Source organism: Mauremys reevesii, linkage group 9 (assembly GCF_016161935.1).
Source record: "Mauremys reevesii isolate NIE-2019 linkage group 9, ASM1616193v1, whole genome shotgun sequence".
Classification (NCBI taxonomy): Eukaryota; Metazoa; Chordata; order Testudines; family Geoemydidae; genus Mauremys; species Mauremys reevesii.
The window spans coordinates 75872303-75899872 of record NC_052631.1 but is presented as its reverse complement, the minus strand read 5'-3'; the positions used below and the strand labels follow the sequence as shown (position 1 = coordinate 75899872).

Here is a 27570-nt window from a genome sequence, read left to right as displayed (position 1 = left end):
GTTTTACAAACAGAAAATAATCTATTTGGTATAATTTGGGGAAAAGAATAATCAATCTCCTTCTATAAATGTCCAAAAGCCAAAGCTATTACAACAAACAAGAAATGCATCCCAGCAAGCCTCATGCTTGATGTATTTGCCTTGGAGCACCTGCATTACTGTAATTGTCTGGGCTTCATAATTAATGAGAACTGTTGGAGCGTATCAAACCCCCCAAGCTTCAGCTTCCACTGACTTTGATACAGCTAACCTCTAACTCAGGAAACGCAAAGACGGACAGCGAAGTATTCGTAAGCAGTTGTGTATTAGACAACCACTTGCAATTCTGGAGGACATTCCATTTACTAGCCCAAAATACAGGGTTGTGCAAGAGCAAACATAAAAAACAGACAAAATCATTTGAGATTCTAGAAAGCGCTTTGTTTTTGTTCACTAATGTAAAACACAACACTGAAATAAGCAAACGAGAAATAACTGTGTTAGTTCAGTAGGCAAAGAATAAAACATGAAAATAACTGTTCTTTAATTAACTTTGGCCCCAGACCCTATGTATGGACAGGATCTCTAGCTGTGGTTGAGATGAAGTTAATGCAGCTGAGGAAGATGGGGGTGGGAGGCGGTGCACAAAGGTGGCTTCATGATTTCTTTGTGGCTTCCTGACACTGGAGTTCAGGGGACTGAATCAGCCTCCAGCTTGACTGTGAGCAGCCTCAGACTGCATGTTTGCTGAATTGCTAAGCATTAATATTTTAAGTCACTTTATTTAAGATAAATATTTGTAACTGAACATCCTCTGTTTTTTGTTTGCAGTCTTGCTGTAGTCATGTTGGTCCCATGATAAGAGAGAGGAGGTGGGTGAGGCAATATCATTTACAGGCCCAACTTCTGTTGGTGAGAGAGGCAAGCTTTCAGACTTACACAGAGCTCTTCTCCAAGTCTGGGAAAGATACTTAGAGCAGGTCTATACTTAAAACACTGCATAGGCACAGCTGCACTGTAATTCTGTAGTGTAGACCAGGGCTTAGAGCAATGGTTCTCAACCTGTGACCCAATCAGCACACAGCTGCGGCCCATGTGACATCCTCAGGGCCATACAGGTAGTATATATACTGTGTGGATGGGGCCCACATAACACAGAGATCTGCATATGCTGTGTACAATGTTAAATAGGTTTAGAACCACTGGTTTAGACTGTCATGCCTAAATACAAGATGGACCAGATGGGAGTTCATTTTGAATGCTCTCTTGTACTATGTATAAGTGGGTAGTTAACACTTCTGCAGTGATAGGATAAAGGAGGGTAAGTGGGTTACAGACCTTTCTAATGAGCCATAAATCCAGTGTCTTTACTGAGTCTATGCTTTTTAGTATCTAACAAAGTTATGATTTAAGGTCCCAGGCTCATCTTTTGAAAGTGTGCAGATTTCCTTTGAGGATGAGGACTGGGGAGTCAGCTATGGTGTTATGGAGGGGAGGGTGTTGATCATCCTAGCAGTGGACATATGTCTCTATTGATCCAAAAACTACCCCAGACATACCATATCTACAGCCAGGCACTCAGATACCGCAGAATATGCTCCAAAGAGAAAGTCTGGGGTACACACCTGTCATGAATAGTTAGTAGGGCACTGGCCCCTGACCCACTGAACCTGAGGAGAGGAAAGGGGAAAGAGGAGAGGAACTTTTAGGAGGTCTTTTCTTCTGTCTTTAGGTCTTCTGGAGTTTTAAGTCCAGATGTTTTTTACAAGAGTTTACAAGTTTCCACCTTTCTGACTAATTTTCTCTAGTCAAGATAGAGTATAGAGAGAGAGATACTGTGTCCCTCACCTAATATCCCCTGCTTGCAAATCTGTGTGTTATTGATTGATTGTATTTTATTTCTCTTAATTTGTTGTTTTTGAGAAAGAGAGAGAGAGAGAGAGAACTTCCAGAACTTAGCTAGGTTATACCAGTATCCAGCTCAGGCTGGATTCTGTATTTTCTTTTTTTTTTTTTTTTTAATTTTTTCTTTTTCTCTTGATTAAATCCCTTCCTTGTACTGGAGGGAGGGGGAGGAAGACACTCTCCTGTGGTGAGACAGGCTTCTCATCTCAGAGAAGAGAAGGGAGGGAAGAGAGGGTCCTGGGTTTGATTCAAACAGTTTGATTTCAGTCATCTTTTCTTTCCAGTGAGGAGAGAGGGGGGGAGGTTTCTCCGATGAGTGGATCCTCTTTCCCTCAGAATCTCTGGAAAGAGGAAAGAGGGGGGGGGGACAGGGTGTCCCGCCCCACATAATTGACGTGGTGGTGTGGGCAGCAGAGACCTAGACCTATTTGGGGGGGGGGGGGAACATGCTGGTCCTCACTTTGAAACCCCCCAGCTTCAAGTGAGGGTAGACCCATGACAACACCTTGACGCACTTAAAATCACCTTCAGCAAACAAGGACACACCACCAGAGAAATAGATCACATCATGGAATGGGCCACCCAAATACCCCCAGAGAGCCTGTTTTAATACGGCCTAAAAAACCAACAAAAAACAAACCTCCAACTGCACACCCCTTGCTGTCACCTGCCACCCCTCACTGCAATCCCTAAGGGGTATCATTAAACAATTACAACCCATACTCAATGGGGAGCACATCCTGAAAGAAATCTTTCCTGACCCCCCCCCCTTTTTCTGGCCTTGAAATAACTCCTGAACTCTGGAGTTTATTTCTGATGATGAGCTTGTCCACAGACCAGGACACACCAACTCAAAAGCAGCACCAAAACCTATCCTAAGAAAAGAAGCAAAACCTGCAGACATATCTCCACTGCTATCATGATCAATATTCCTTCAAAATGCACCTTTCAAGATCCATGGGCCCTATACATGTCTATCACCCCATGTGCCATACCTCATCCAGTGCACTAAATTTCCCAACAATGTGGGTGAAACCGGACAATGGCTACATTCTCAAATGAACACAGTAAAATGATAAAAGACAAAAACACCATGTCACCCAGGAGCAAACACTTTTCACAAAAAAATCACTCCATATCAGACCTCTCAGGCCTCATTCCCAAAGTAAATCCCTTCAAAAAACTAGCCTAAATTAATAATTTTGCTAGATACTAAAAATCATGGACTCAGTAAAGATATTGGATTTATGGCCCATTACAATGATCTGTAATCCACTAACCCCCTCTATTTGTCCTATAACTGCAGGAGCATTAGCTGCCCACTTTACCTTAAATGATCTCTTGCAATATGTGTTAATTCCTTATGCTTAACAATCTGTTTCACCTTGTATTTAGCTGTGATGCTCTAAGTATCTTTCCCAGACCTGAACAAGAGCTGTCTTGTAAGCAGGGCTGGCTCCAGGCACCAGACGAGAAAGCACGTGCCTGGGGCGGCACATTGTAAGGGGCAGCATTCTGGCCAATCTTGGGGCAGCACATTCCGGCCGCTCCGCCGCTCACTGTGCCGCCGGGCTCCCCAGGACGCGCCATTCCCCGCCGCCTGCACTGGCCTCTGCCTCCCGCGCTGCTCTGAGCCCGGCCCGGCCGAGCCGCCTTTAAAGGAGTGGCTGAGCCAGCACCTCCTGCAGCGCCAGGGGCTCCACCTGCCCGGCTGGGAGAAGCACCCCAAGGCCGGAGGAGGGAGCCCTTCTCGCCTGGCTGCGAGCGAGCTGCAGCACCGCCCTTCACCCCCCTGCGAACCACCTTGACTGCCCTTCACACGCTCCCTGTGGCTGCCTTTTTTTTTCTTCGACAGTCCTGCAGGCAGAAGGAGGTTTATTTTATTTTTTTTTCCTTTGGCAGTCCGGCCGCCCTTTTTTTGCTTGGGGTGGCAAAAAAGCTAGAGCTGGCCCTGCTTGTAAGCTTGTCTCTTTCATCAACAGAAGTTGGTCCAATGCTTCACTTACCTTGTCTTGCTGAGGCCTTGTCTACACTACAAAGTTTTGTCGATAAAAGGCAGCTTTTGTCGACAAAACAGTGGATGTGTACACACTGCAATGCAAATTTTGGCGGCAAAAATCCCCTTTTTTGGTGACAAAATAAAACTACCCCGATAAGAGACGTAAGGCTTTTTGTGCAAAATTTCTGTCGACAAAGTGCCAGTGTAGCCACCACACTGATTTTATTGCTTTCATTGGCCTCCAGGAGGTGTCCCACAATGCCCATCCTGACCGCTGTGGTCAGCAGTTTGAACTCCACTGCCCTGCAGCCAAGTAAACAACCATCTGCCCCTCCCCCTTAGAAACCCCAGGAAATTTTGAAATTCCATTTTCTGTTTGCTCGGTGTGGAAAAGTTTCATTACATCTTCCCAGGTGACCATGGCAGGTTATCACAGCAAATGCTCTCCTGCTTGGACCACTGTGGATCTGCTGGATCTGCTCAGTATATGAGGAGAGGAGGCTGTGCAGTCCCAGCTGTGCTTGAGACGTAGGAATTTTGATACCTAGGGGCACACTTCTCGAAGCTTGTGGAAAAGGGCTGTGATCAGGACATTCTGCAGTGCAGAGTGAAGATAAAGGAGCTGAGGCAGGCGTACCATAAGGCGAGGGAGGCAAACCGTCACTCTGGTGCTGCACCTAAGACCTGCCAGTTCTATAAGGAGCTGGACACTATCCTCGGTGGTGACCCCAGCTCCACTGCCAAGAGCCCCGTGGATACTTCGGCAGGCCTGGAGGCAGCAGAAAGAGGACCTAACCTGAAGGACAAAGTCATTGACAAAGAGGTGGAGTTAGACGATGATGTGGAGCTCCCAGTAGGGTCACCCAGCGGGCCAGACAGCCAGGAACTGTTCAGCACTATGGAAGTGTCTAGCCAGTCTCAGCAGTTGCTCTCCAGGAAGCAAGAAGCAGGAGAGGAGATGCCTGGTAAGTGGCTGTGGCTTGTGTAGTGTGGAGGTGTGTTCAGTGTATAGAAATGTGGGAGGCTGGCTGTGTTTCTGTGTGCTGGACATTCCCCTGTGTAGCTAATCAGTATGGCGGAACAGGGAGTTGCTGCACACCGAGATCTCCTGGGAATCCTCCAGAGAGATCTCCAGGAAAGTTTCCTGGAGGTACTCAGAAATCCTCTGCCAAAGGTTCCTTGGCAGAGCTGCTTTGTTCCTTCCCCCATTGTAGGAAATTTTCTCACACCATTCGGCAATCACTTGTGCAGGGCCCAAAGCAGCACACAGGTGAGCAGTAAAGGGACCAAGGGCAGAAGCCACAAGCATGTAATAGATGTACCCTCGCTTCCCTGCTTACCCTCAGCAGTGAGATATCTGCTACAATGACCCCCACCTGTGGAAAAGTGTGAGAGAATTTTCGAATTTTTTCCCCAGTCAGCTGTACTGCAACCCTTACAGAGTGCCCCTTTCCCCACCATGCTTTGGGTGTTCGCAGAGATGTGTGCTTGCCAAAGGTCAGTGAGAAAGTGATTGTATTGTTACAAAAGGTGTACTTTACTGAAATGTTTTAATATTGTGCATGAACTTAACTATCAAGCTTCTGTGCATTGTTCCTTCTGCTTCGGCAGATGTGGCTTTCAGGAACACCCTTCACACACCGTCTGAGTGTTTCCGCCAGATAAGAAAGCGCCCACGACACAGCAAAGAAGATATGTTTCAGGAGGTACTGCACTTCTCCAGTGCAGAGAAAAGGGAATGCAAGGAGTGGAGGGAAACTGAAAGGCAGAACAGAAAAGAAAAACAGGAGTTTGTTAAGGACGCTACTGAGCCGATGATTAATGTCATGGAGGAGCGAAAGCAGATGCTGAAGTCTTTAATAATGCTGCAGACTGAGCAAATGCATGCCCATCCTCCCCTGCAGCACATGCCTCTCCAAGCTCCTCCCACACAGTCCTTTCTGCTTTCTGGGACTTCTCGGTTTCCCCTTCACTCCACTCCCTTGGACAACTTTCAGAATGATAGCTGGACCTACACACAGCTCTGAAAGTCTGCTCTTCCCTGGTACCTCCTTTCCCACCAAGCATATTTGTGTGCGTGTGTGGGCGGGGTGTGGTTTCTTGTGCAATAAAAGCAAAGTTTTTGAATGGTAACATCTTTATTTGTGTCTTACAAATTGAGATAGCAGGTACTACCAATACATACACAGGCAGCTTAATCATTTGCTTATTGGAATGTAAGGCCCCAAATGTCATAATCGCTTCCTAGGAAAACTACATGTAATGTAACATGGCAGCATCAATCACAGAGATAAATGTTACTGGTTCTCATTTTCAAAGTGTTGCCTCAAAGCCTCCCTGATTCAAATTGCCCCCTTCTGGGGCCCTCTGATAGCCCTGGAATCTGGCTGCTCTAAATCCGCAGCCAAGCAGTCTGCCTCAACACTCCACTCTGAGTAAACCTTTCACCCTTAGCTTCACAAAGATTATGCAACATACAACACACGGCTATGACCAGGGGAATATTATCCTCACTGAGGTCTAACCTGCCATAAAGGCATTGCCAGCATACCTTTAATCTGCCAAGGCACATTCTACTGTCATCCGGCATCTACTGAGCCTGTTGTTGAACTGCTCCTTACTGTCATCCAGGTTTCCCATGTAAGGTTTCATGAGCCACAGCTATAAGGGGTACGCTGAGTTTCCCAGGATCATTATGGGCATTTCAACATCCCCCACTGCAATTTTGTGGTCTGGAAAGAAAATCCCCACTTGCAGCTTTCTATACAGTCCGGTGTTCCTGAAGATGTGTGCGTCATGCACCTTCGCAGACCACCTCACATTGATGTCAATGAAACAGCCACAGTGATCCACAAGTACTTACCACACCATGGAGAAGTATCCCTTCCTATTGATGTACTCCATAGCAAGGTGGCGTGGTGCCAAAATTGGAATATGTGTGTGATCTATCACCCCTCCACAGTTAGGGAAACCCATTTCTGCAAAGCCATCCACTATTTCACACACATTTCCCAGAGTCACGGTCCTTCGTCGCAGGATGCAATTAATTGCCCTGCATGCTTGCATTAACGGAAGACTTCCCGACTCCAAATTGATTCGCAACCAGCTGGTAGCAGTCTGGATTCACTAGCTTCCACAGAGTGATTGTCACACACTTCTCTACCAATAGGGCAGCTCTCATTCTGGTGTCCTTGTGCCGCAGTGCTGGGGCTAGCTCCGCACACAGTTCCAGGAAGGTGGCTTTCCACATCCAGAAGTTCTGTAGCCACTGCTCATCATCCCCCACCTGCATGATGATACGATCCCACCATTCCATGCTTGTTTCCTGAGCCCAAAAGCGACGGTTCACCCTCTGCAGCTGTCCTGTGAATGCCAAAAGCAATCTAAAGTGGCTCCCTATCCACATCATACAGCATGTCAGTCAATTGGGAGTCTCCTTCTGTTAGGAACTTTGCAATTAGCTGCACTGTCATCCGCAATGTCTTCATGACAGTTATCAGAGCATAGGAGAGCAGTGTGGGATCCATCCCTTCTCACAAAGATGCCAGGGTGCACAGCAAACTAGAGCAGTTGAAAAATGCCACAAAAGAAAGCCAGAATCCCATGGAATTCTGGGACAGAAAGCAATGCATCATGGGACCTTGAGCCCAGTCCCAAGATGTGCCACAATCCGCTTCACCTTCCTGCAAGACCTAGTGGCAGAAGGTATTGAGCTGGACTGTAGGATAGGTACCCACAGTGCACTGCTTGCTCACACTGTTGATGCTAGTGCCCGAAGTGTGGATGCGCTCTGCTGACAGAGGGAGTGAGTGTGAACATGCAGTACCGATTTTTATTATAGCGCTTTTTGAGTGTCGACATAACTTTTGCGGACAAAACTCTGTAGTGTAGACAAAGCCTAACACTCTACTTTTGACATGACTTGAAAAAAAATCTCGCCAGCAATACTGTTAGCTGTGCTCTTCGGAAACATTTAAATCTTTCATACTAAGTATCAAGCTGTTCCTTTTGATTGAAATTCTGGCAAATGTAGAGAAATTAGCATAATCCACTCCCCCAGTACAAATAGGCACATATTGACTGTTCGAGTGATGTTAATATGTGACCATACTCTGGTTGAGACCAGCCATACACATAGTTCCATCATCTTTTCTATTCTTGCTAAGAATAAAAATAACATGGTGAGGGAGGGGAGAGGAGTAGGAAGCTGTGAGCGCAGACCATTGCTTAATATAAATGTAACTCCAACAGACCCTGGTCGTCATCGGGCAGGTTCGAACCTGGGATCTCTGGAGCTTAGTGCATGAGCTAAAAACCAACAGGCTCTTAGTTATGGTTGTAGAGCAGACTCATTTTCTCTCTCTCTCTCTAAGTGGTCTCAGTGCCACTAGATGGACAGAACACCACACCCTGGAGATGCGTGGGTTACGCAAACAGCTACATGTGTGTATGAACGTTAGAGCTGTTTGGGACAATGCTGATTAAATATTTTTTCATTGCAATGTGCAGTTCATGGAAATCTAAACAATTTGGTTTTTATGAAGTTCCAATGGAACTCTGCCTGATTTTCTGCCAACTTGCCTGCCCACCTGGCTCCCTGCCAGCATACCTGCTAGACAGCTTTGGAGTCAGGGCCCCAGGGCTTCCCTGGTCCGTGACTCTAATTCAGGCAGTGACAGATAATGCTTGGAAGTAGGGAACTCCAGGGCCATGGCTCCAGGGCTGGGGTTCATTACCTTTCACAGAGGATTTTAAAATTGTTGGTTTTCATTCTGCATCTGAACAAAACCAAATGTTGAAATATCAAAATCCTCCATAAAATGGAATTACCTTTCTCCACACAACTCTAATGAAAAATGTTTATCACACCCACTCATGGTCATGTCTCATTGCACCCTTCGACGATATTTGCTGCAGACCTAATTTCTCCATCATTTTCCAGAGGAGGTAGAATCAGGACATCCAGCTTCTGCTGCATGCCCGAGTGTTGTCTACTGATCTTCTGCCATGCATTGCTTACTGGAATTTGGCTTATTACTTTCAAGCTTTCAAAGTTGTTTCATGACCAACATAAAATTGATTCTCTTTTTAAATATAAGTAGAGTCACTTGAATACCTGGATTTTCAGACAGCTTAGTTGTGCAACTGCATGCATAAAATGTGTGCAAACTTTGTGTTTTCAGGTAAAAATTGATAACTGAGCATGAATACATATAATTAGTTGTTTATACACTCAGTTACCCTATTTGCACCTGTAGTCATAGTAATTGGACATGGAAATTGCACACACATTTTGTGCCATTAAGCTGTAAGAAAAACAAGGACTGTCAGTCTCTCCCTGCTGTTGGGTGCCTTCTGAAATCTGTATGTCTTGACAAAAATGCTGCTTGAAATTGTATCAATTTAATGTACATCTCCACAGATAGATAAACCTTCCATGTGTACAAAATACATGAATGCTTGATTGGAAGTAGATTTTGTTTTGGAAATTGGAGGCCATGGGAGCGTAGATGGTTCAAGTGACTGGTAACAAGATACAGAGCAGGTTTACCCCACAAAATTTTATCGGATTAGACAGGACTATTACAAGTAACTAGGAAGGAAAAAAATAGACATTGGTGAAAATGAAATGTTGCCACAGTAATTATACTTCATAATAAAATAAACACAAATCCTGATTGTACCATTGTATTTCAGGATTATTTGAGGGAAATACATCGATTTATATTTTTAAGAAACATGAAAAGCATCAGAAATACAGAACACAAAAGTATGATGGGAGATAATAAGCAAGCTGAAAATGGAACAATAAAAAGATATCTGTGAAAGGTTAAAAAATATAAGGGACCTAGTTCTAAACTTGGCCTTAGCACATGCTACAGTCTATCCCTATTCAGCAAACCCTTAAAGCATGTACCTAAGTCCCACTAAAATCAATAGACTTAAACATGTGCTAAAGTGCTTTACTGAACAGGGATGTGGCCATATTGCTTATTTATATGTTGACTTTGTGTGGTTTTATCGGCTGCTCCAAACCAATGTAACTGAGAATTCTTCTAGTGTCTGAAGCTAGCCATGCCAGTGATGTAGAGATTTTTATTTCAGTCCACAGCTGCAGTGATTTCTGATGTTTTTTTCAGGTCAGTTGGTCTCAGAATCATAATTTGGAAGGATTCTGTAGTGAGTCATGTAGCTCATCTTCTCTGCATTGTGGCAAGAGCACAAAGCATAATGACATCCATCCCTAACAGGTGACTGCCTAGTCCAGTCCTGAATTCTCTAGGAATGATAATTCTCCCACCTCCCTTTTTGGGAACCCCAGATTTTCAATAAAATGAGTTGTTAGCATGCTGCAAAATCTATTGCATAAAGCAGTGGTTTTCAACCTTTCTTTCATTTGCAGACCCCTAAAAAATTTCAAATGGAGGTGCGGACCCCTTTGAAAATCTTAGATATAGTCTGCAGACCCCCCAGGGGTCCACGGACCACAGGTTGAAAACCTCTGTTCTTTGGTAATTACAACCTTTCGTGGGCCCCATAGGCATAGTCTGTGGACCCCCAGGGGTCTGCGAAACACAGGTTGAAAACCACTGGCCTACAGCATATGAACAGAAAGAATGAAAATCTAGTGGCACCTTAGAAACTAACAAATTTATTTGGGCATAAGCTTTCGTGGGCTAGAACCCACTTCATCAGAAGGATAAATTAAAAGATACAGGAGCAGGTATAAATACATGAAAGGAGGTGGGTTGCTTTACCAAGTGTTAAGTCAGTCTAAGGAGATAAATCAATTAACAGCAGGATACCAAGGGAGGAGAAATAACTTTTGAAGTGGTAAGAAAGTGGCCCATTACAGACAGTTGACAAGAAGGTGTGAGTAACAGTAGGGAGAAATCTGTATTTGGGAAATTAAGTTTAGGTTTTGTAATGACCCTACCACTCCCAGTCTTTATTCAGGTCTAATCTCATGGTATCTAGTTTGCAAATTAATTCCAGTTCTGCAGCTTCACGTTGGAGTCTGGTTTTGAAGTTTTTTTGTTGAAGAATTGCCACTTTGAGGTCTGTTATTGAGTGACCAGAGAGGTTGAAGTGTTCTCCTATGATTCCTGATGTCAGATTTGTGTCCATTTGTTCTTTTGCGTAGAGACTGTCCAGCCTGGCCAATGTACATGGCAGAGGAGCATTGCTGGCACGTGATGGCATATATCACATTGGTAGATGTGCAGGTGAATGAGCCCCAGATGGTGTGGCTGATGTGGTTAGGTCCTATGATGGTGTCCCTTGAATAGATATGTGGACAGAGTTGGCACCAGGGTTTGTAGCAGGGTTTGGTTCCTGGGTCGCTGTTTTTGTTGTGTAGTTGCTGGTGAGTATTTGCTTCAGGTTGGGGGACTGTCTGTAAGCGAGGACTGGCTTGTCTCCCGAGGTCTGTAAGAGTAAGGGATCATCCTCTCAGTTACATTGTAGATCCTTGATGATGCGCTGGAGAGGTTTTAGTTGGGGGCTGTAGGTGATGGCTAGTGGCGTTCTATTACTTTCTTTGTTGGCCAATATTTTATTCACACCTTCTTGTCAACTGTCTGTAATGGGCCACTCTCTTACCACTTCAAAAGTTATTTCTCCTCCCTTGGTATCCTGCTGTTAATTGATTTATCTCCTTAGACTGACTTAACACTTGGTAAAGCAACCCACCTCCTTTCATGTATTTATACCTGCTCCTGTATCTTTTACTTTATATAGCTGATGAAGTGGGTTCTAGCCCACAAAAGCTTATGCCCAAATAAATGTATTAGTCTCTAAGGTGCCACAAGGACTCCTTGGGTTTTTTTTGCTGATACAGACTAACATGACTACCACTGAAACCTGAAAATCTAGTGTCATTCAGTTAAATTAGCTACATATAGGCATTGAAACATAACCCATTTTCATACTTGTTTTCCTGGATATTAAAAACAGCCAGAAACAAGAAAAGAGGAAGTCAAATTGAGGGTTACATTATGTGCGTGGTTTGTCTTTTTTTAACTGCTTTGGGATTATTTGCTCTGTTTGAACCACTTTGTTTTGATTTCTGGCAAGCGGATTATGATATCTTTTTTGGGTTTCATATGCACAGGACCCTTTCAGAAGTGGAAAAAGGAAGGTGTTTCTCTTTTCTAATTTAGATGCTTTTTTACTAAAATTCTCGACAGAAAGCTCCCTACATTTAAAAGCAGTTACCATACTTTGCTTTTTAGATATGTTTTACTTTGGTGTTTTCAATCTTTCTTTTTTAATTTTATTTAATAAAGAACAATACACACAGTTCATTAGTAAGTCAGACCATTTCTACTGCTTACTTTTTTGTCTTACACTGTAATTCATTGACTGTCTTGGATTGTGACAGGGTATATTTTTCATGTGGATCCCAGAACTATCAGGAAGGAGGCTGGGCCAGGATGCCCCAAGGTTTCAGTATAAGGCTATATGCCAGCAGGCAAAGGTTAATGGACAAGGACCAAAGTCAGCTGGAGCCCATTAACACCTGCCTTCTAGCATATGGTTCTAGTCTGGAAGGGAGTTTCTTAGCCAGGCTTCTTTCCTGAGGATCCCAGGCCCCAGGCTGATAACATACTTTGTTACATGGCCCAGAATAAACACATTTTTATTTAGAGATTTTTTCCTGAGAATATCAATTAGACATAGGAATATTTTTCCATTCATGAAATGTGACTGTGATTTTATTTTATTTATTCTTTTCAGGCTGTGCCAGTGTTTTAACCAATCAGTTGTCAGTGGATGACTTATTCAAATGAAATAAGGAACAAAATATTTCTATCAAGAATAGCATGTTTTCCTTACTCTTCTGAACAGCTTTCAGCAGATTGAGAGACTCCATAAAACAGTTTGGAAATCTGTTTGTTTTTAAAAATGATACCAAATGTTCTGTACTGTACTCAATAACTTATGTTAACAGATACAAAGAAATGGATGAGCATATCAACTAAATTATATATTTTTATTGAAGACTAGATTTCCCACTGGTCTAAAATGCATTTGTGGAATACCAGCTAAATATTCCTGACCCTGGGCTTTAACTTGAATATCATTCACCCTTTGGTTTTGTTTAATATGGTACCAAAAAGGCTGGGCCAAAATTTTCAGCTTGGATGTTTAAAGTTAGGACACCTAAATCCACGCTTAGGCCTGGTCTACACTACGCGTTTAAACCGATTTTAGCAGCGTTAAACCGATTTAACGCTGCACCCGTCCACACAACGAGGCCCTTTATATCGATATAAAGGGCTCTTTAAACCGGTTTCTGTACTCCTCCCCGACAAGAGGAGTAGCGCTAAAATCGGTATTACCATATCGGATTAGGGTTAGTGTGGCCGCAAATCGACGGTATTGGCCTCCGGGCGGTATCCCACAGTGCACCATTGTGACTGCTCTGGACAGCAATCTGAACTCGGATGCACTAGCCAGGTAGACATGAAAAGCCCCACGAACTTTTGAATTTCATTTCCTGTTTGCCCAGCGTGGAGCTCTGATCAGCACAGGTGGCGATGCAGTCCCAAATCCAAAAAGAGCTCCAGCATGGACCGTATGGGAGATACTGGATCTGATCGCTGTATGGGGAGGCAAATCTATTCTATCACAACTCCGTTACAGAAGATGAAATGACAAAGCACTTGAAAAAATCTCCAGAGGCCACAGCAGGGACTCAGCACAGTGCTGCGTGACAAGCGTAACGGAAAGCCAAAGAATCAAATGGACGCTCATGGAGGGAGGGAGGGGGTACTGAGGACTCCAGCTATCCCACAGTCCCCGCAGTCTCCAAAAAGCATATGCATTCTTGGCTGAGCTCCAAGTGCCTGAAGGGTCAAAAACATTTTCACAGGTGTTTCAGGGTGTATGTTGTCAATTTACACCCTTCACACACACCCCGAAAGAAAAGGGGGAAAAATCGTTTCTCGCCTTTTTTCAATGTCACCCTATGTCTACTGCATGCTGCTGGTAGACGGGGTGCTGGAGAGCTAAACAGCAGCATCCTCTCCCCTCTCCCCGGTGGCAGACGGTACAGTACAGTAGGACTGATATCCGTTCTCATCATCAACCCGTGAGTGCTCCTGGCTGGCCTCAGGTGAGGCTGGCCGGGGGCACCTGGGTAAAAATAGGAATGATTCCCGGTCATTCCCAGTAGATGGTACAGAACGGCTGGTAACCATCCTCATCATAGCAACTGGGGGCTGAGCTTCATCAGCCCCCTCCCTTTCATGTGTAAAGAAAAGCTTCTGTACTGCCTGGACTATCATAGCAGCAGGATGCTGGGCTCCTCTCCCCCACACCGTTTAATGTCCTGCCTGGACTATCATAGCAGCTGGAGGCTGCCTTCCCCTCATTTTACCTCACTAACAAGTCACTGTTTCTTATTCCTGCATTCTTTATTACTTCATGACACAAATGGGGGGGATACTGCCACGGTAGCCCAGGAAGGTTGGGGAAGGAGGGAAGCAATGGGTGGGGTTGTTGCAGGGGCACCCCCTGTGAATGGCATGCAGCTCATCATTTCTGCGGAATCTGACATGGAGCGGCTGTGCTCTCTGGTTCTCTGATACACTGGTTCTCTGGTACACTTGCCCCATATTCTAGGCAGGACTGATTCTATTTTTAGATACCATAAAGGAGGGATTGACTCGGGGAGTCATTCCCATTTTTGTCTTTGCGCCCCCGGCCGACCTCAGCCAGGGGCACCCATGACAGCAGAAGACAGTACAGAATGACAGATAACCGTCATCTCATTGCCAATTTACAATGGCAGCAGACGGTACAGAACGACTGATAACTGTCTCTGCTATCATGCAAAAGCAAATGAATGCTGCTGTGTAGCGCTGCTGTATCGCCTTTGTCAGCGGCATCCAGTACACATACGGTGACAGTGACAAAAGGCAAAACAGGCTCCATGGTTGCCATGATATGGCGTCTGCCAGGGCAATCCAGGGAAAAAGGGTGCGAAATGATTGTCTGCCATTGCTTTCCTGGAGGAAGGAATGACTGACGACATTTACCCAGAACCCCCCCGACAATGATTTTTGCCCCATCAGGCACTGGGATCTCACGGGGGGACTGCGGGAACTATGGGATAGCTACGGAATAGCTACCCACAGTGCAACGCTAGAGAAATCAACGCTAGCCTCGGACCACGGCAAGCAACCCAATTCCCTGACTGCAGAGGGGTGTGGCCAGCACCAGAAAGCATAAGAAATGAGTGCCAAGGAAGCATCTAAACTGGAAACAAGACAAAGAGAACTGCAATTAAAAGAAAAGGAATTGCAATTAAAACTCCAGGAGATGGAAATAAAAAAAAAAGCCAAAGAGGCTGACCACAAAAGAGAGGTGGAGAAGCAAGAGGCTGACCACAAGAGGGAGATGGAAAAGCAAGAGGCTGACCAGAAAGCCAAAGAGGCAGCCAAAGAGGCTGACCACCGGAGACAAATGGAGTTAAAACAGAAAGAACTGGAATTAGCAAGGTCTAACCCACCTGTTCCAGCCCAACCCAACAACCCTTCTCCAGGCACTGTTCCCCAGCCCAAGATATTTCCCACCTCCAGGGCAGGTGATGACACTGAGGCCTTCTTGGAAAATTTTGTAAGGACCTGCCATGGGTACCACATCCCTGAAGACCAGTACATGATAGAGCTGAGGCCACGGCTCAGTGGACCCTTAGCAGAAGTGGCAGCTGAAATGCCTATGGACACACACACCGCCGAATTAATGTGCTTAGTGTGGCCGCGTGCACTTGACTTTATACAATCTATTTTACAAAACCGGTTTATGTAAAATCAGAATAATCCCGTAGTGTAGACGTACCCTTAGGCACCTAAGTCATTTTCCTGATTTTCAGAGATGATGGGCACTGGATCTCAAACAGAAATAAATTAATTTAAATACCCAATTGAGCACGGCTTTGTGAAATTTAAATGAGACAATTATATTTTGTTGTTTGTCTTTTGTCTGTTTAATGGAATATAGGAATTGCCATACCAAATCAGAGCAACAGTTCATCTAGCCCTGTATCCTGTTTCTGACAGTGGTGAATAAACGATTCTTCAGAGAAAGGTGCAAGAAGCCAAGCAATGGAATAACCTTCCAATAGCAGAAGTTTCTTCCTAACAATCAGTTTTCTCCCATCAATCAGTGGTTGCTTTATGCCCTGAAGCATGACGGTTTATAGCTCTTATATTTTTGTTTTATCTCTATCTAAAGTAGCTGTGGACGTTTTCATTGTCCATATAAATATCAAATCCTTTTTTTAGTCCTACTAATCTCTTGGCCTTCAGATATCTTGTGGCAATGACTTCCACAGTAAATGTTGTTGTATCCTTTTATTAATTAAAAATGGATTGTCAAATTTGTTGATTTCACCTTGTCCTTTTACTATAGGAAGGGTAAACAGGGTGCCCATTTACCTTCTCTGCACCATTTATTTTGAATCTCTCTCTCATATCTTTCTTATTCCTTTCCTGTCTAAACTAAACAGTCCCAATCTTCTCTACTCATACAGAAGTGTGTCTGTGCCTTTCTTCATTCATCACCTATCTCTACACTTCTTCATTTTGGTACTGTATATATTATATATTAGAGAGAGATACCAGCACTGAACACAGTACTCCAACTGAGGACATATCATCGATTTATATTACAGTATAATAATATTTTCAGTATTCTTTTCTATCTCATCTATTCTAACATTTTGTTTGCTTTTTAGATCACTGGTGTACACTGAATAGAAGTTTTCCTTTAGCTGTCCACTACAACATCCAGGTCTTTTTTCCTGAGCAGTTGGTTAATTTAGAACCCAGCAATATGTATGAGTAGTTCAAATTATTCCTTTCAACATGCATTAATTTGCCTTTGTCAACACTGAATTTCATTTACAATTATGCTAGCTATTTCTCTAGCTTTGTTAAATCCCACTTGGAATTTTCAGTCTTCTCTGGTCTTGACTGTCCTAAATAATTTACCCCTAAATAACTTTACCTCTCACCTTTTGACTATTTAGTTTAATAATCTCGCAGTATTTTGTCAAAGACTAATTAAGGCATTAGATTAGCACTTTTGATAATCTTGTAATCAGATTATTTAAAATCTAAATATTCTTTGGTTTCCCACAGATCACCATGTCATTAACGTGTTTATTCTGCAAGGTACTCTGCTGGCTGACATGGAAAGTATGAGTGCTATTGTGCCAGATTAACATACATCTGATTTTAGAACACACACTGTACATATGAAAGGCTTCATCCTGCCCCCACGAATGGTAATGGCAAAGTTTTTCTTTACTTAAATGGGTACAGGATTGGGCCAATGCTTGCTAGTCCTTTTTAGAGAACCAACTCAAAACTACACCGAGTAAAACATTGCAGTGAAATCCATATCCTTGTGACTTTCATTTGGTTTTGGGTTTCAAGTTAATCAAAAAGGTTAAAAAAAGTCTTTGTGTTGTAATGCAGTACTGTTTCAAAGCACACTAGAAGTGTCTAATGTATTGCTGTTTGAAGCAGTACTACATTAAAGCACACTAAATAACCTTTAGTGCACACCAGCAAGGTCTACACAGACCACTTAATGTACAACTTGTTAGTGTGCTTTAGAAATCACATTCATGTAGATCACATTACCCCTCTGTGTAGAAAAACCCTTAGTCCTGGCTCTGGTAACCTGGCTCATTTGACTAATGTTGCTTCAGCCTTGTGCTGCTGTCTCCAGATTCATTTTACCTTCACATCTCAACCCTATGAGATTTTAGTGGAAGCAACCACAGTTGTCTACTGTCCTGACATTAGGCAAGTTTGTGATAAACCTACTGATGAACTATAATGAGTAGAGATTACTAAAAAGTACATTTCTTTTATCAGTTACTTTTCACATTTTTAACCTCTTCATAATTTTATTGGATTCTATGTGGGCATGTAGTATGCAGTTGGTCTGACATACTGAATACTCCAAATGTCCAAAAAGAAGTCAGACCTGCTGTCCAAAATCAGAACCATTTATCTATGGTAATAAATTGTGTCATTCCCAATGGAAGAACAAGTTCTGCAGGATGTTAGTGATGATGGTACAGGTGGGTCTAGGGCTGAACAAACTGTTATAGACTTGTGATGTAAAACAGAGTTTGCCACTAATGTTCAAAGAGTGTGTGGAGGGCATCTGAAAACATTCCCCAGCAATGTTTACTTGCACATTCAATGTTCTCTGGCCAAGGAGAGGGATGTAGGGTAGCAGTAACTCCATTTAGCACACATATTGTAAAAGTTATACCAGGCAATTACATTGCATTTTAAAATTATTAGGATTAAGACCACTGAAAACAATGGTCTAGAAAACACTCCAGGAACAGAAAAGCTCCTAAGTAAAGTTCTATTAAATGCAACTTTTGTTCTGTATTTTACTGCAAAGACATCAGTCCTTGCCTGCCCCAAATCCCAACTACATTGCAGAAAGTTGGCCCCAGTTACATGCTCAACTTCTGGGCCCTGGTATAGTCGTGCCTCTCACCTCCAGAGTGCCTCTTAGTGTCCAGGTGTGGTGTTTCAGGGAGTTTCTCAGACTAGTGGCCCCTTTTATCATTCTGTTACCACAACAGTCTGCCATTGACTGTGGCCAAGCCCTCCAGCGAGGATAGTCTCCGTTCATTCTCCTTTCAGGGTTAACACGAAAGTCTAAAGAATAAGAAAACCAAAAGTCTAATATTCTTTTAAACCCAGCCTTCAACCCCCATATGGGGCTCACAGTTCTCAGCCTCTTCCACTTCCAGTGCTCAAACCTTCCCTATTGATCTGGGGGAGGGCAGACCTTTGATACCTCCGCCACTTCGCTGAGCTGCTCTGACCTTCACCCTACATGTCTGTCTTCACTAGATGTCTGGACTCTGCCATGCCACACAGTTTCTCCTTAACAGCCATGAAGGTACTTTCTCAAAGACCACTGCCAACCCTTTTCTTCAGCATTTCGGCTATATTGTGAGCAGTCCCTCAGTCTCTGGCCTTTAGAGCAGTTGCTATCTCCCTCCTCTAGACAGGAGTTTCTCCTCAGCCTTCTCTCTGGGGCTGACAGTTGTGTTCCATGCAGTCTCCAGCAATATCTCCCTCCTCCAAGCAGGAGTTCCTCCTCAGCCTCATTCTTGGAGCTGGGGTCTGTGTCTCAGACCTCTTGCCTTGGAATAGTCAATTTGGGTATGTCTACACTGCAATAAAACATCCGGGGCTGGTCCACATCAGCTGATTCAGGCTCATGGGGCTTGGGCTGCAGGGCTATAAAATTGCAGTGTAGACATTTGGGATTGGGATGAAGGCCAGCTTCTGGGACCCCGGGAGGAGGGAGAGTCCCAGAGCCTGGGCTCCATCTGAAGCCCGAACATCTACACTGCTGACATGGGGAAGTTGTGGATGTTTTATTGCAGGGTAAAGATACCCTTACAAGGCTTTCACCATCTCCCTTCAGATGAGCACTTTCCAATCTGGAGGGTTCAGCAGGCCAGCCTTCTCCTGCCAGTGTCTGCTTGCTGTGAGGGAAGAGATGCTGGTTCCCTTCTCCCAACTCCTTCCCAATTGACTGGGTAAGAGATGAGTCTTGCCCACCCTCTCAGCAAGGCTTCAGTCCCTTATAAGGTACAGTGTCAGGATTCCTTCCCCAAACACCATTCATTCCCAGGACTGTTAGGTCTCTCTCTATATCTATTGGACCCTTCCAAACGCTTAAAGGATTCATTCCAGGTGGCTGGGTGGGGTTATAGCCCTCCATGGCAGACTACCCCATCACACCTTTCTTCTGTTCATTGCAGAAATAGAGAGTTTAGAGTCTGGGACTTCCTACACCATGGTATTACAGACACAATGGACCAGATTCAGGCTGGTGTAAGCAGGTGTGACTCCATCAAAACCAGGCCTGAGTCACACCCAGTATCCCTTTCCAGACAATAGATTATGGCAAGACATTATATGGTCCAACAGGTTGAGCATATTTATAGAACAATATATTTAAAATTGGTCAAATTATGCAAAGGGAAATACATGTAAAATTACAGTAACTAAAATGAGAGAAAATACAATTAACATTTTGATTTGTCTAGGAGAGCATTTATACTGTAGAAGGCATATGTGTAATAATTTACAGAAATAGTCTGAATCACATCATCTTTGCCACTGAACATATTCAGATGCCTCTGTCTGCATGCTTTCCCTCTCCCTGGCTCAAAGCAAGATTGAAAATCCTGATTTGACATCAAAGACAAGGCCCTTCTGTAAATTAGTAATTTTGATTGGACTATCTTTGGTTGCCAAGGTAACCCTTTTTCTCAATGTTTACCTAATATAAAGAATAACACAATGGGGATATTTTCCAATTGTCCTGGAGACCTTCCTAAAGAGTATGCACAGAATGCCCTGAGCATTCACACAAATGGTCCCGCTGGTTGAAAAGTTTATAGTTTTCAATATCTTACCAGAACATTCAAATGAATGCAGAGCCCCAGGAAACAGCACAGGATTTCTAAAGGCAGAATGTTTCTTTCAGGTGAGACCTGATTTCAAAGAGAAGGGCTTTGTGGGGGTCAGCCTACCTGACTCAGGCTACTGCAATGGAGAATATTGCAAAGAACCCTTTGTCTGCTTCTGGACTGAGTTTCAAATACCGTTTCATGATATATAACAAATGTAAAATGCACATTTCACGTTACTGATTTTTTTATGCTGAAGCCTTCTCATGAATCATCATAATATTCTGGAGCAACATTTTTTAAATTACTTGCTTAAGTTAAAGTAACCATTGCTTTTTTGACAGACATTATGGTATTTAAAACAAAAAACTGTCAGCTATATTTGCTACCTGGCACACTTCCCCCACCACTCCAATATTTTAAATTAAAATAAAAAGTTGTAAGTCATGAGAGCAGGTCAAACATACCACATTTCTTGTGCACCCAGCACTCATTTTTTTACATGGGTGTATGAGGAAAGCAAGATTGGACCAAGACTAATTAGCTTTTATTTTGTTTAAATTAGTGATGCAAAGGGCAGCCTGGTGCCTAATGGATGTGTTCTACACTGCTGCTTGGGGAAGAGAAAGTTACTCACCTTGCAGTAACTGAGGTTCTTCGAGATGTGTGTCCCTGTGGGTGCTCCGGGACGCACCGTCACCTAGAGTGGAGCACCCACAGGGACAGCACTCAAAGAAGAACCTAGATTTCACTGCCATTCCTGGTCTTTCATTTTCAGGATGGCAGGGACTGGGAGCACTGAAGAAGTAGTATGCTCACCCCCTGAACCAAGGGAGTATTTCAGGTTATTTCACATCAACTCCACATGTTTTGGGGCTTTTAAAATGAGGATGATAATTATTACTATTTGTATTACATTAGTGTCCAGTGCCCCAGATGAGTTCAGGGCCCCAATTAGGCGATGTGGTGACCACACTCATGGTAAGAAAGTCCCTGCCTTATAGAGTTAAAAAACAAACAATCTATATGACAGGACAAAAGAAGGTGCTATTATCTCCATCTTACAGATGTGGAACTGAGACACAGAGATTAAGTGACTTGGCTGAGGTCACACAGGAAATCAATAGCAGAGCTAAGAACTGAACCCAGATCACCTGAGTCCAAACCCTGTGCTTTAAGCACAAAGCAAATCTTTCTTTCAAGGTTGATCCAGCCCAGTATTTCCTAGCCTGAAGGAAAGGTATATAAATATTAGTATGGGCCACATCTACCAAGGCCCTTCTTAACCACATCCATAATATTTGCACATGCAACTGTTTGCAAACTAACACATTATTTGTTTGTACAACATGCGCTCTTGTGTTGACAATAAATGTGTTGACCAGTTTCAAATGATTTAAATCAAGGAGCTACATATAGTGGCTTGCTCACTTAGATAATGTGAGAATCTGAGCAATGTAGTATACACGTGCTGGCAGAGTAGGGCTGTAGATGATTAAGACTCAGAGAAATAAGTCTGCTGCTTTGATATTTTTAGAGTGCCATTTAACCACGATACAGTACTCTATTTTTGAAACCTTTTTTTCTGACAAACCCTGCAAAGAATAACTCTGGTTTGTGAGTTTAGAAGAGCTCTTAAGCAGTAATGCAGGTGACATATTTTAACAACATTCTACTGGAGCCCTTTGAAAGACTTAATTCTGTTCTTCCCAATCTATTCTAGTGATTAAGCAAGAGACTGGGATATCTACATTCAATTCTCTTCTCTGCCAGTGATTCTGGAGATTTTCTAACTGCTTTTTGGTTATCTGAGTTGTCTGAAAATCTCATCACATATTAAGGTACAGGAGGCATCCGGATTCTTAAACCTCAGCTGGGTAGCCAGCCACTGGACTTTTCAGAACCCCTCTCCCCAGTGTATCCATACCATTCTCTGAACACTATTTTGTGTCTGGGCAAAGTGCTCCCGGCTAGAGTACTCAGACAACTTCTTTGTGCTTAGCCATAAGCTTTGAAAATTGCCTCGCTAGGCAGCTTCCACTTGTATTTACAGGTGGACAGTCAAATGGTTGTTTGTACCCACAGAAGTTTTAAAAAATGTAGGTGTAACCCTGTGCTTTCAGTTCCCCCATCATCAGCTTGAACTGCTTTGACAGACTTGGATAAATGCACAAGATAAGTGCAGAGTATTATCAATAAATATTAATCATGATGCAAGTAAAATTGACATTGTAGGTGTTTGTGTCAATTTCAAGTTAATTCCAGTTAATGACCTTTGAAGGTATTTCTCCATAGGACATTCGGATGACTGTGTCATTTGGAGACATGTTACTGGCAAGGAATGGCCCCAGAATAACAAGCAGGATTCATCTACTTTGTAGTCAAATGGTGGTTTGGAATTAAGCTTGTAATTTTAACAGTTTCTTTTGGGGACTTTAAGCTTACAGAAAATGTTTTATAGAATCATAGAAATGTAGGACTTCAAGGAACAATAAATCATCCAGTCCACTCGCCTGCACTGAAGCAACTCTAAATATTACCTAAATATCGTCTAACCTGTTCTTAAAAACCTCCAATGATGGAGATTCCACAACCTCTCCAGAAAATTTGTTCTAGTTTTTAACTATCCTTACAGTTGGGAAATTTTTCCTTATGTCTAACCTAAATCTCCCTTGCTGCAATTTAAGCCCATTACTTCTTGCCCAGTCCTCAGTGAATAAGGAGACCAATTTATCACCCTCCTCTTTATAACAACCTTTTATGTACTTGAAGAGTGTTATGTCTCCCCTCCCCCCGTCTTCTCTTCTCTAGACTAAACAATCCCGTTTTGTTTTGTTTTTTCAATTTTCCCCCATAGGTCATGTTTTCTAGACTTTAATCATTTTTTGTTGCTCTCCTCTGAACTTTTTCCAATTTATCTACATCTTTCCCAAAGTGTGGTACCCAGAACTGGACACAATACTCCAGCTGGGGCTTTATCGGTGCTGAATAGAGTGGAAGAATTATTTTTCATGTCTTGTTTACAATACATCCCAGAATGATGTTCACTTTTCTCTTTGCAACAGTAATATGTTGTTGACTCATATTTAGTTTGTGATCTACTATAACCCCAGATCCTCTTTCTGCATTATTCCTTCCTCAGCAGTTATTTCCCATATGATACAGTAACTCCTCATTTAAAGTCATCCCAATTAATGTTGTTTTGTTGTTATGTTGCTGATCAATTAGAGAACATGCTCATTTAAAGTTGCACAATGCTCCCTTATAACGTTGTTTGGCAGCCACCTGCTTTGTCCACCGCTTGTAAAAAAACAGCAGCTTGTTGCAGCTGGCTGGTGGGCACTTGGAACCAGGGTGGACCAGCAGACCACCTATCAGCTCCCCACCCCCCTAAGATCCCTGTGCAGGAGCGCCCATCAGGCTATAAATTGCCTGCAGTTCAGCTGTCCCTCCCCCCACCCACTGCCATGTGCTGCTTCTGCCCTCTGCCTTGGAGCTGCTCCCGGGAGTCTCCCGCTTGCTGGGGGGAGGGCTAATATCAGGGTGTCCCTCTCCCCCCTGCTCCTGCCCCCCACTTACCCCATCTCCATGGGGGGGGGGAGTGGGACAGGATAGGGCTCAGGACGGAGGGAGCTTGCTAGCAGCAGCTGCTGTCTCAACTTGCTGATCTACTTAAAAAGGCAATGTACTTAGAGTGGAGTGAGCATACTTAAAGGGGCAATGTGCCTCTCTCGCGCTCTCACACACAGGGCATGTGTCTCTGTCTGCCATGCTGTCTCCCCTCCCTCCAATTGTGGTGCCTTGCAGAGTGTGAGGCTACATTAACAACGTGTTAACCCTTGAGGACTCAGCCGAGTGGTAGTTCATCATTCATCACTAAGGCATTTCCTGAGAATTATTCCACCCTCTGACTCCACCACCTCAACAAAGCTTCACAATCATCATTGCTGTGTACAGTATTCAATTTTGAAAAAAATTTCCCTGGAACCTAACCCCCACATTTACATTAATTCTTATGGGGAAATTGGATTCGCTTAACATTGTTTCGCTTAAAGTTGCATTTTTCAGGAACATAACTACAATGTAAAGCGAGGAGTTAGTGTATTTGTGCAATTGATTATTCCTTCCGAAGTGCAGTACTTTGCATTTGCCCTTATTTGTGCTGATATATTTACAGCTTTTAAACTGAAGCAAAATATTTTTATTAGACTTCTAATAACTGTACCTAATAATTTTTCCCCTCAAGGTTTGTTTAAAAGTTTGAAAGCAAATTAGTGTAAGCTAAGTTTGCTCTAGTTAACTTTCAGCGCTGAGAGAAGTAAGCTGAACAGCCAAATTCACATAGACTTTACACCATATTAAACAGACATCAATCCTGGTAGTAGGTCCCTGAGGTGGAAAGTGTGACAGCTGGGAAGTTGTGGAGGAACAAAATTATCAAAACATCTCTTTTTCCTGGGGTAGGAGTGGCCAGGGACCAGTGCCACCCAAATAATGGGTGGGTACTGGTAGGACGTTGCTCATTACCAGAGCATCTTGGTTGTGCTGATATAAGGTCTGATCAAGTGACTACTGAAGTGAAAGGAAAGACTCCCACTGATTTCAGTGGTCATTGGGTCAGGCCCTTAGAACACTCCTCAGCAGCCTCTACTTGTCGGACCCCCCAGCTACAAATTAAATCTGCCCAGACAAAGAAAACCCCAAGAAAGAGCAGCAGTAATGGAAGCACCACTACTTGCTCTCCCTCTTGATGACTGCCCCTGGGATGAAGGGGCCTAACTGTTGCAAGGAGACAATGTACATATCCATGTGCTACCATTCATAAGACTGGCCCTTCAGGTTTAATGTCTGTGGGCCAAATGTCTTTTAACTATGCACCCCAGAAAAAGTGCAGGAAAACTTAATGCTGTTGCTGCAGCTCACAGCACAAGGCATCTGCCTCAATCCTGTCTCCACTACTCAGAAGCACTCTGCACTTTTCAGGATTGTGTGCTATATGAATACTATATGGCTATATAACAACTGCCTTTTATATATTTCACACACACACACACACACACACACACACACACACACACACACACACACACACACACACACACACACACACACACACACACACACACACACACACACACACACACCCCTGCATTTACCTTTGTAGGATTTGATCCCACACCAGTGAAATAAAAGGGAGTTTTGACTTCAGTAAGAGCGGGAGCAGGCCCTATGTCCTCTAGTCTAAGAAGCTAGCTGCCAAGTGGTAGATTCTATTGCTGTGCATATCATTAAACAGCATTTAGGCTACATCTACACTATGAGTTGGGATGTGATTCCCAGCTTGTGTACATATACTTGTGTTAGATCTCACTGAGCTAGCTCAAGTATAAATAGTAGCATAGCCACAATAGCATGGACAGTGGCACTGGCAGCATGGCGAACACGTACCCATCAGTTTCAAGGCAGATTGTACTCAGCATGGCTATGCTATGCTGCTGTTGTTGCTGCTTATTCTGCTGTGGTTACACTACTATTTATACTAGACCAGCTCAATGAGAGCTAGTGCAAGTATGTGTAGGTGAGCTGGGAATTGCACCCCTAGCTTGTATCATAGATGTACTCTTAGTGTGTGCTACACTGCCTGTCTGTTGGATCTCTCTTTATAAAAGTTTACATGCTGTTTTTCTTAATTTCAAAACTATTTATATTTTCTTTCTAAAATGTACATTACAATTATAATGAGATATGTATTCCACTGGGGAAGTGCATCAAAAGATGTATCACAAATTAGTTTATTAATTTGCATTAAATTAGCATATTTCAAAATTTCAGACTTCTGACACTTTTCCATAGCTCAAAATAAAATTGGAGGGATTTTCTAAAAATGGAAAACCATATAATTTGGAGTTCCAGAAAACAACAATATCTGAATTTATGTGATTTTTTCCAAGATATTAAATAAACAGACAAACCAGAAAGACCATCTCCCTAATTTAGTTTTGTACAACTCCCTCCACTCCCGTTTTTATGTATAGCCTGGCAAAAAATTAGCAAAACTGGAAACAAATTACTCTTTTTAAACAGATTATAAAGATCTTTATATAAAAGGGGAGAAATAATAATATTTTTCATCTCAAATATAGTTTAAGTTTCACTGTGATGCAATTGGAAGTAGACAATACAAACCCTGAAATTGTAGTGTATTACAAGTGCTACCGTAACTTTAATTAGAAGACACATAATATGATACATAAATTAGGAAAACTTGGCAACTCATCAGAAAGGACTGAAGCCAGTACTTAAACAAAACAGTATCATAAAAATTGTAATTCTATATGCCTGAGTCTAGAAATACAATGGAGAATGAATTTAGAGATAATAGCTGGCACTGATGAATGTTAACACTTTTTATGGATAGATTAAATTATAGTCATTTCAAATAATTTTTCCAACATTTTCAACTGAGTTAAAAGAAAGAAAAAAAGAAAGAGGATTGTGTGGTCATTTCCTTTCATCCAAAATGTAAGAAATTCTGAAATGAATATCTTACATGATAAAAAATATTAATGGCTCGCAGGCTAATCTTTGGGGAACCTGAATGAGGCATCAAAGTAGAAAAGGCATGTGGTGGATTGAAATATGTTGCTAAGTTTTTTACTCAAACTTGATCCATATGACACAGGAGAGAGAGTGCTTGTAACAAGCAGTTATTAATCCTGCTTGGGAGCGTTAAGTGGCTTCTGCTGACTCACTGAGCCAGGTAGCTTGTTACCCTACCAAGATATAATAAGGAATGTGGCAGTAGTTCTTTAGTGAGAGGGAATCTAGAATAACAACTGAGTGAGCAGTCAAGTGGGAGGCACCTTTGTCTCAGCCAAGCCCAGGGAGAAGGATTGAGCTAAATTTTGTGTGAACTTATTTTTAATTTCTGTGCTAATCAAATCAAACCAAACCAAACCCTATGTAGGAGTGAGCTTGGACTCTACATGGTGTCTGAACTGTATTTGAGAGCAGGTTGGGAATGGTGCCTCTGAACAATAGTCACCGGAGTCAGTAAATAGCCCTGCCTTTTTACTTGTAAAAAGTTACCAGCAGGCACATGATAGCCTTTGTTACCTTCCCCCATGTTGTGTAATTGAGAACAGGAATTGAATATCAGTTTCTTAACTATACTCTTCTTTGTTTTCCCCTTTATTGAAGCATCTGGTCA

The 27570-nt window shown here is 42.9% G+C and overlaps 1 protein-coding gene across 1 annotated transcript in view; it reads left to right on the top strand.

Moving 5' to 3' along the window:
• The window catches only part of LOC120371899 (connector enhancer of kinase suppressor of ras 2-like), a 581536-nt gene that overhangs the window by 21813 nt on the left and 532153 nt on the right, over positions 1-27570 (top strand). The window contains exons 3-4 of the mRNA XM_039488337.1: positions 543-700; positions 4297-4848. Of these exons, the coding sequence (XP_039344271.1) occupies positions 4782-4848 (67 nt within the window). The 5' untranslated portion in view covers positions 543-700; positions 4297-4781. The remainder of the gene's footprint in view (positions 1-542; positions 701-4296; positions 4849-27570) is intronic.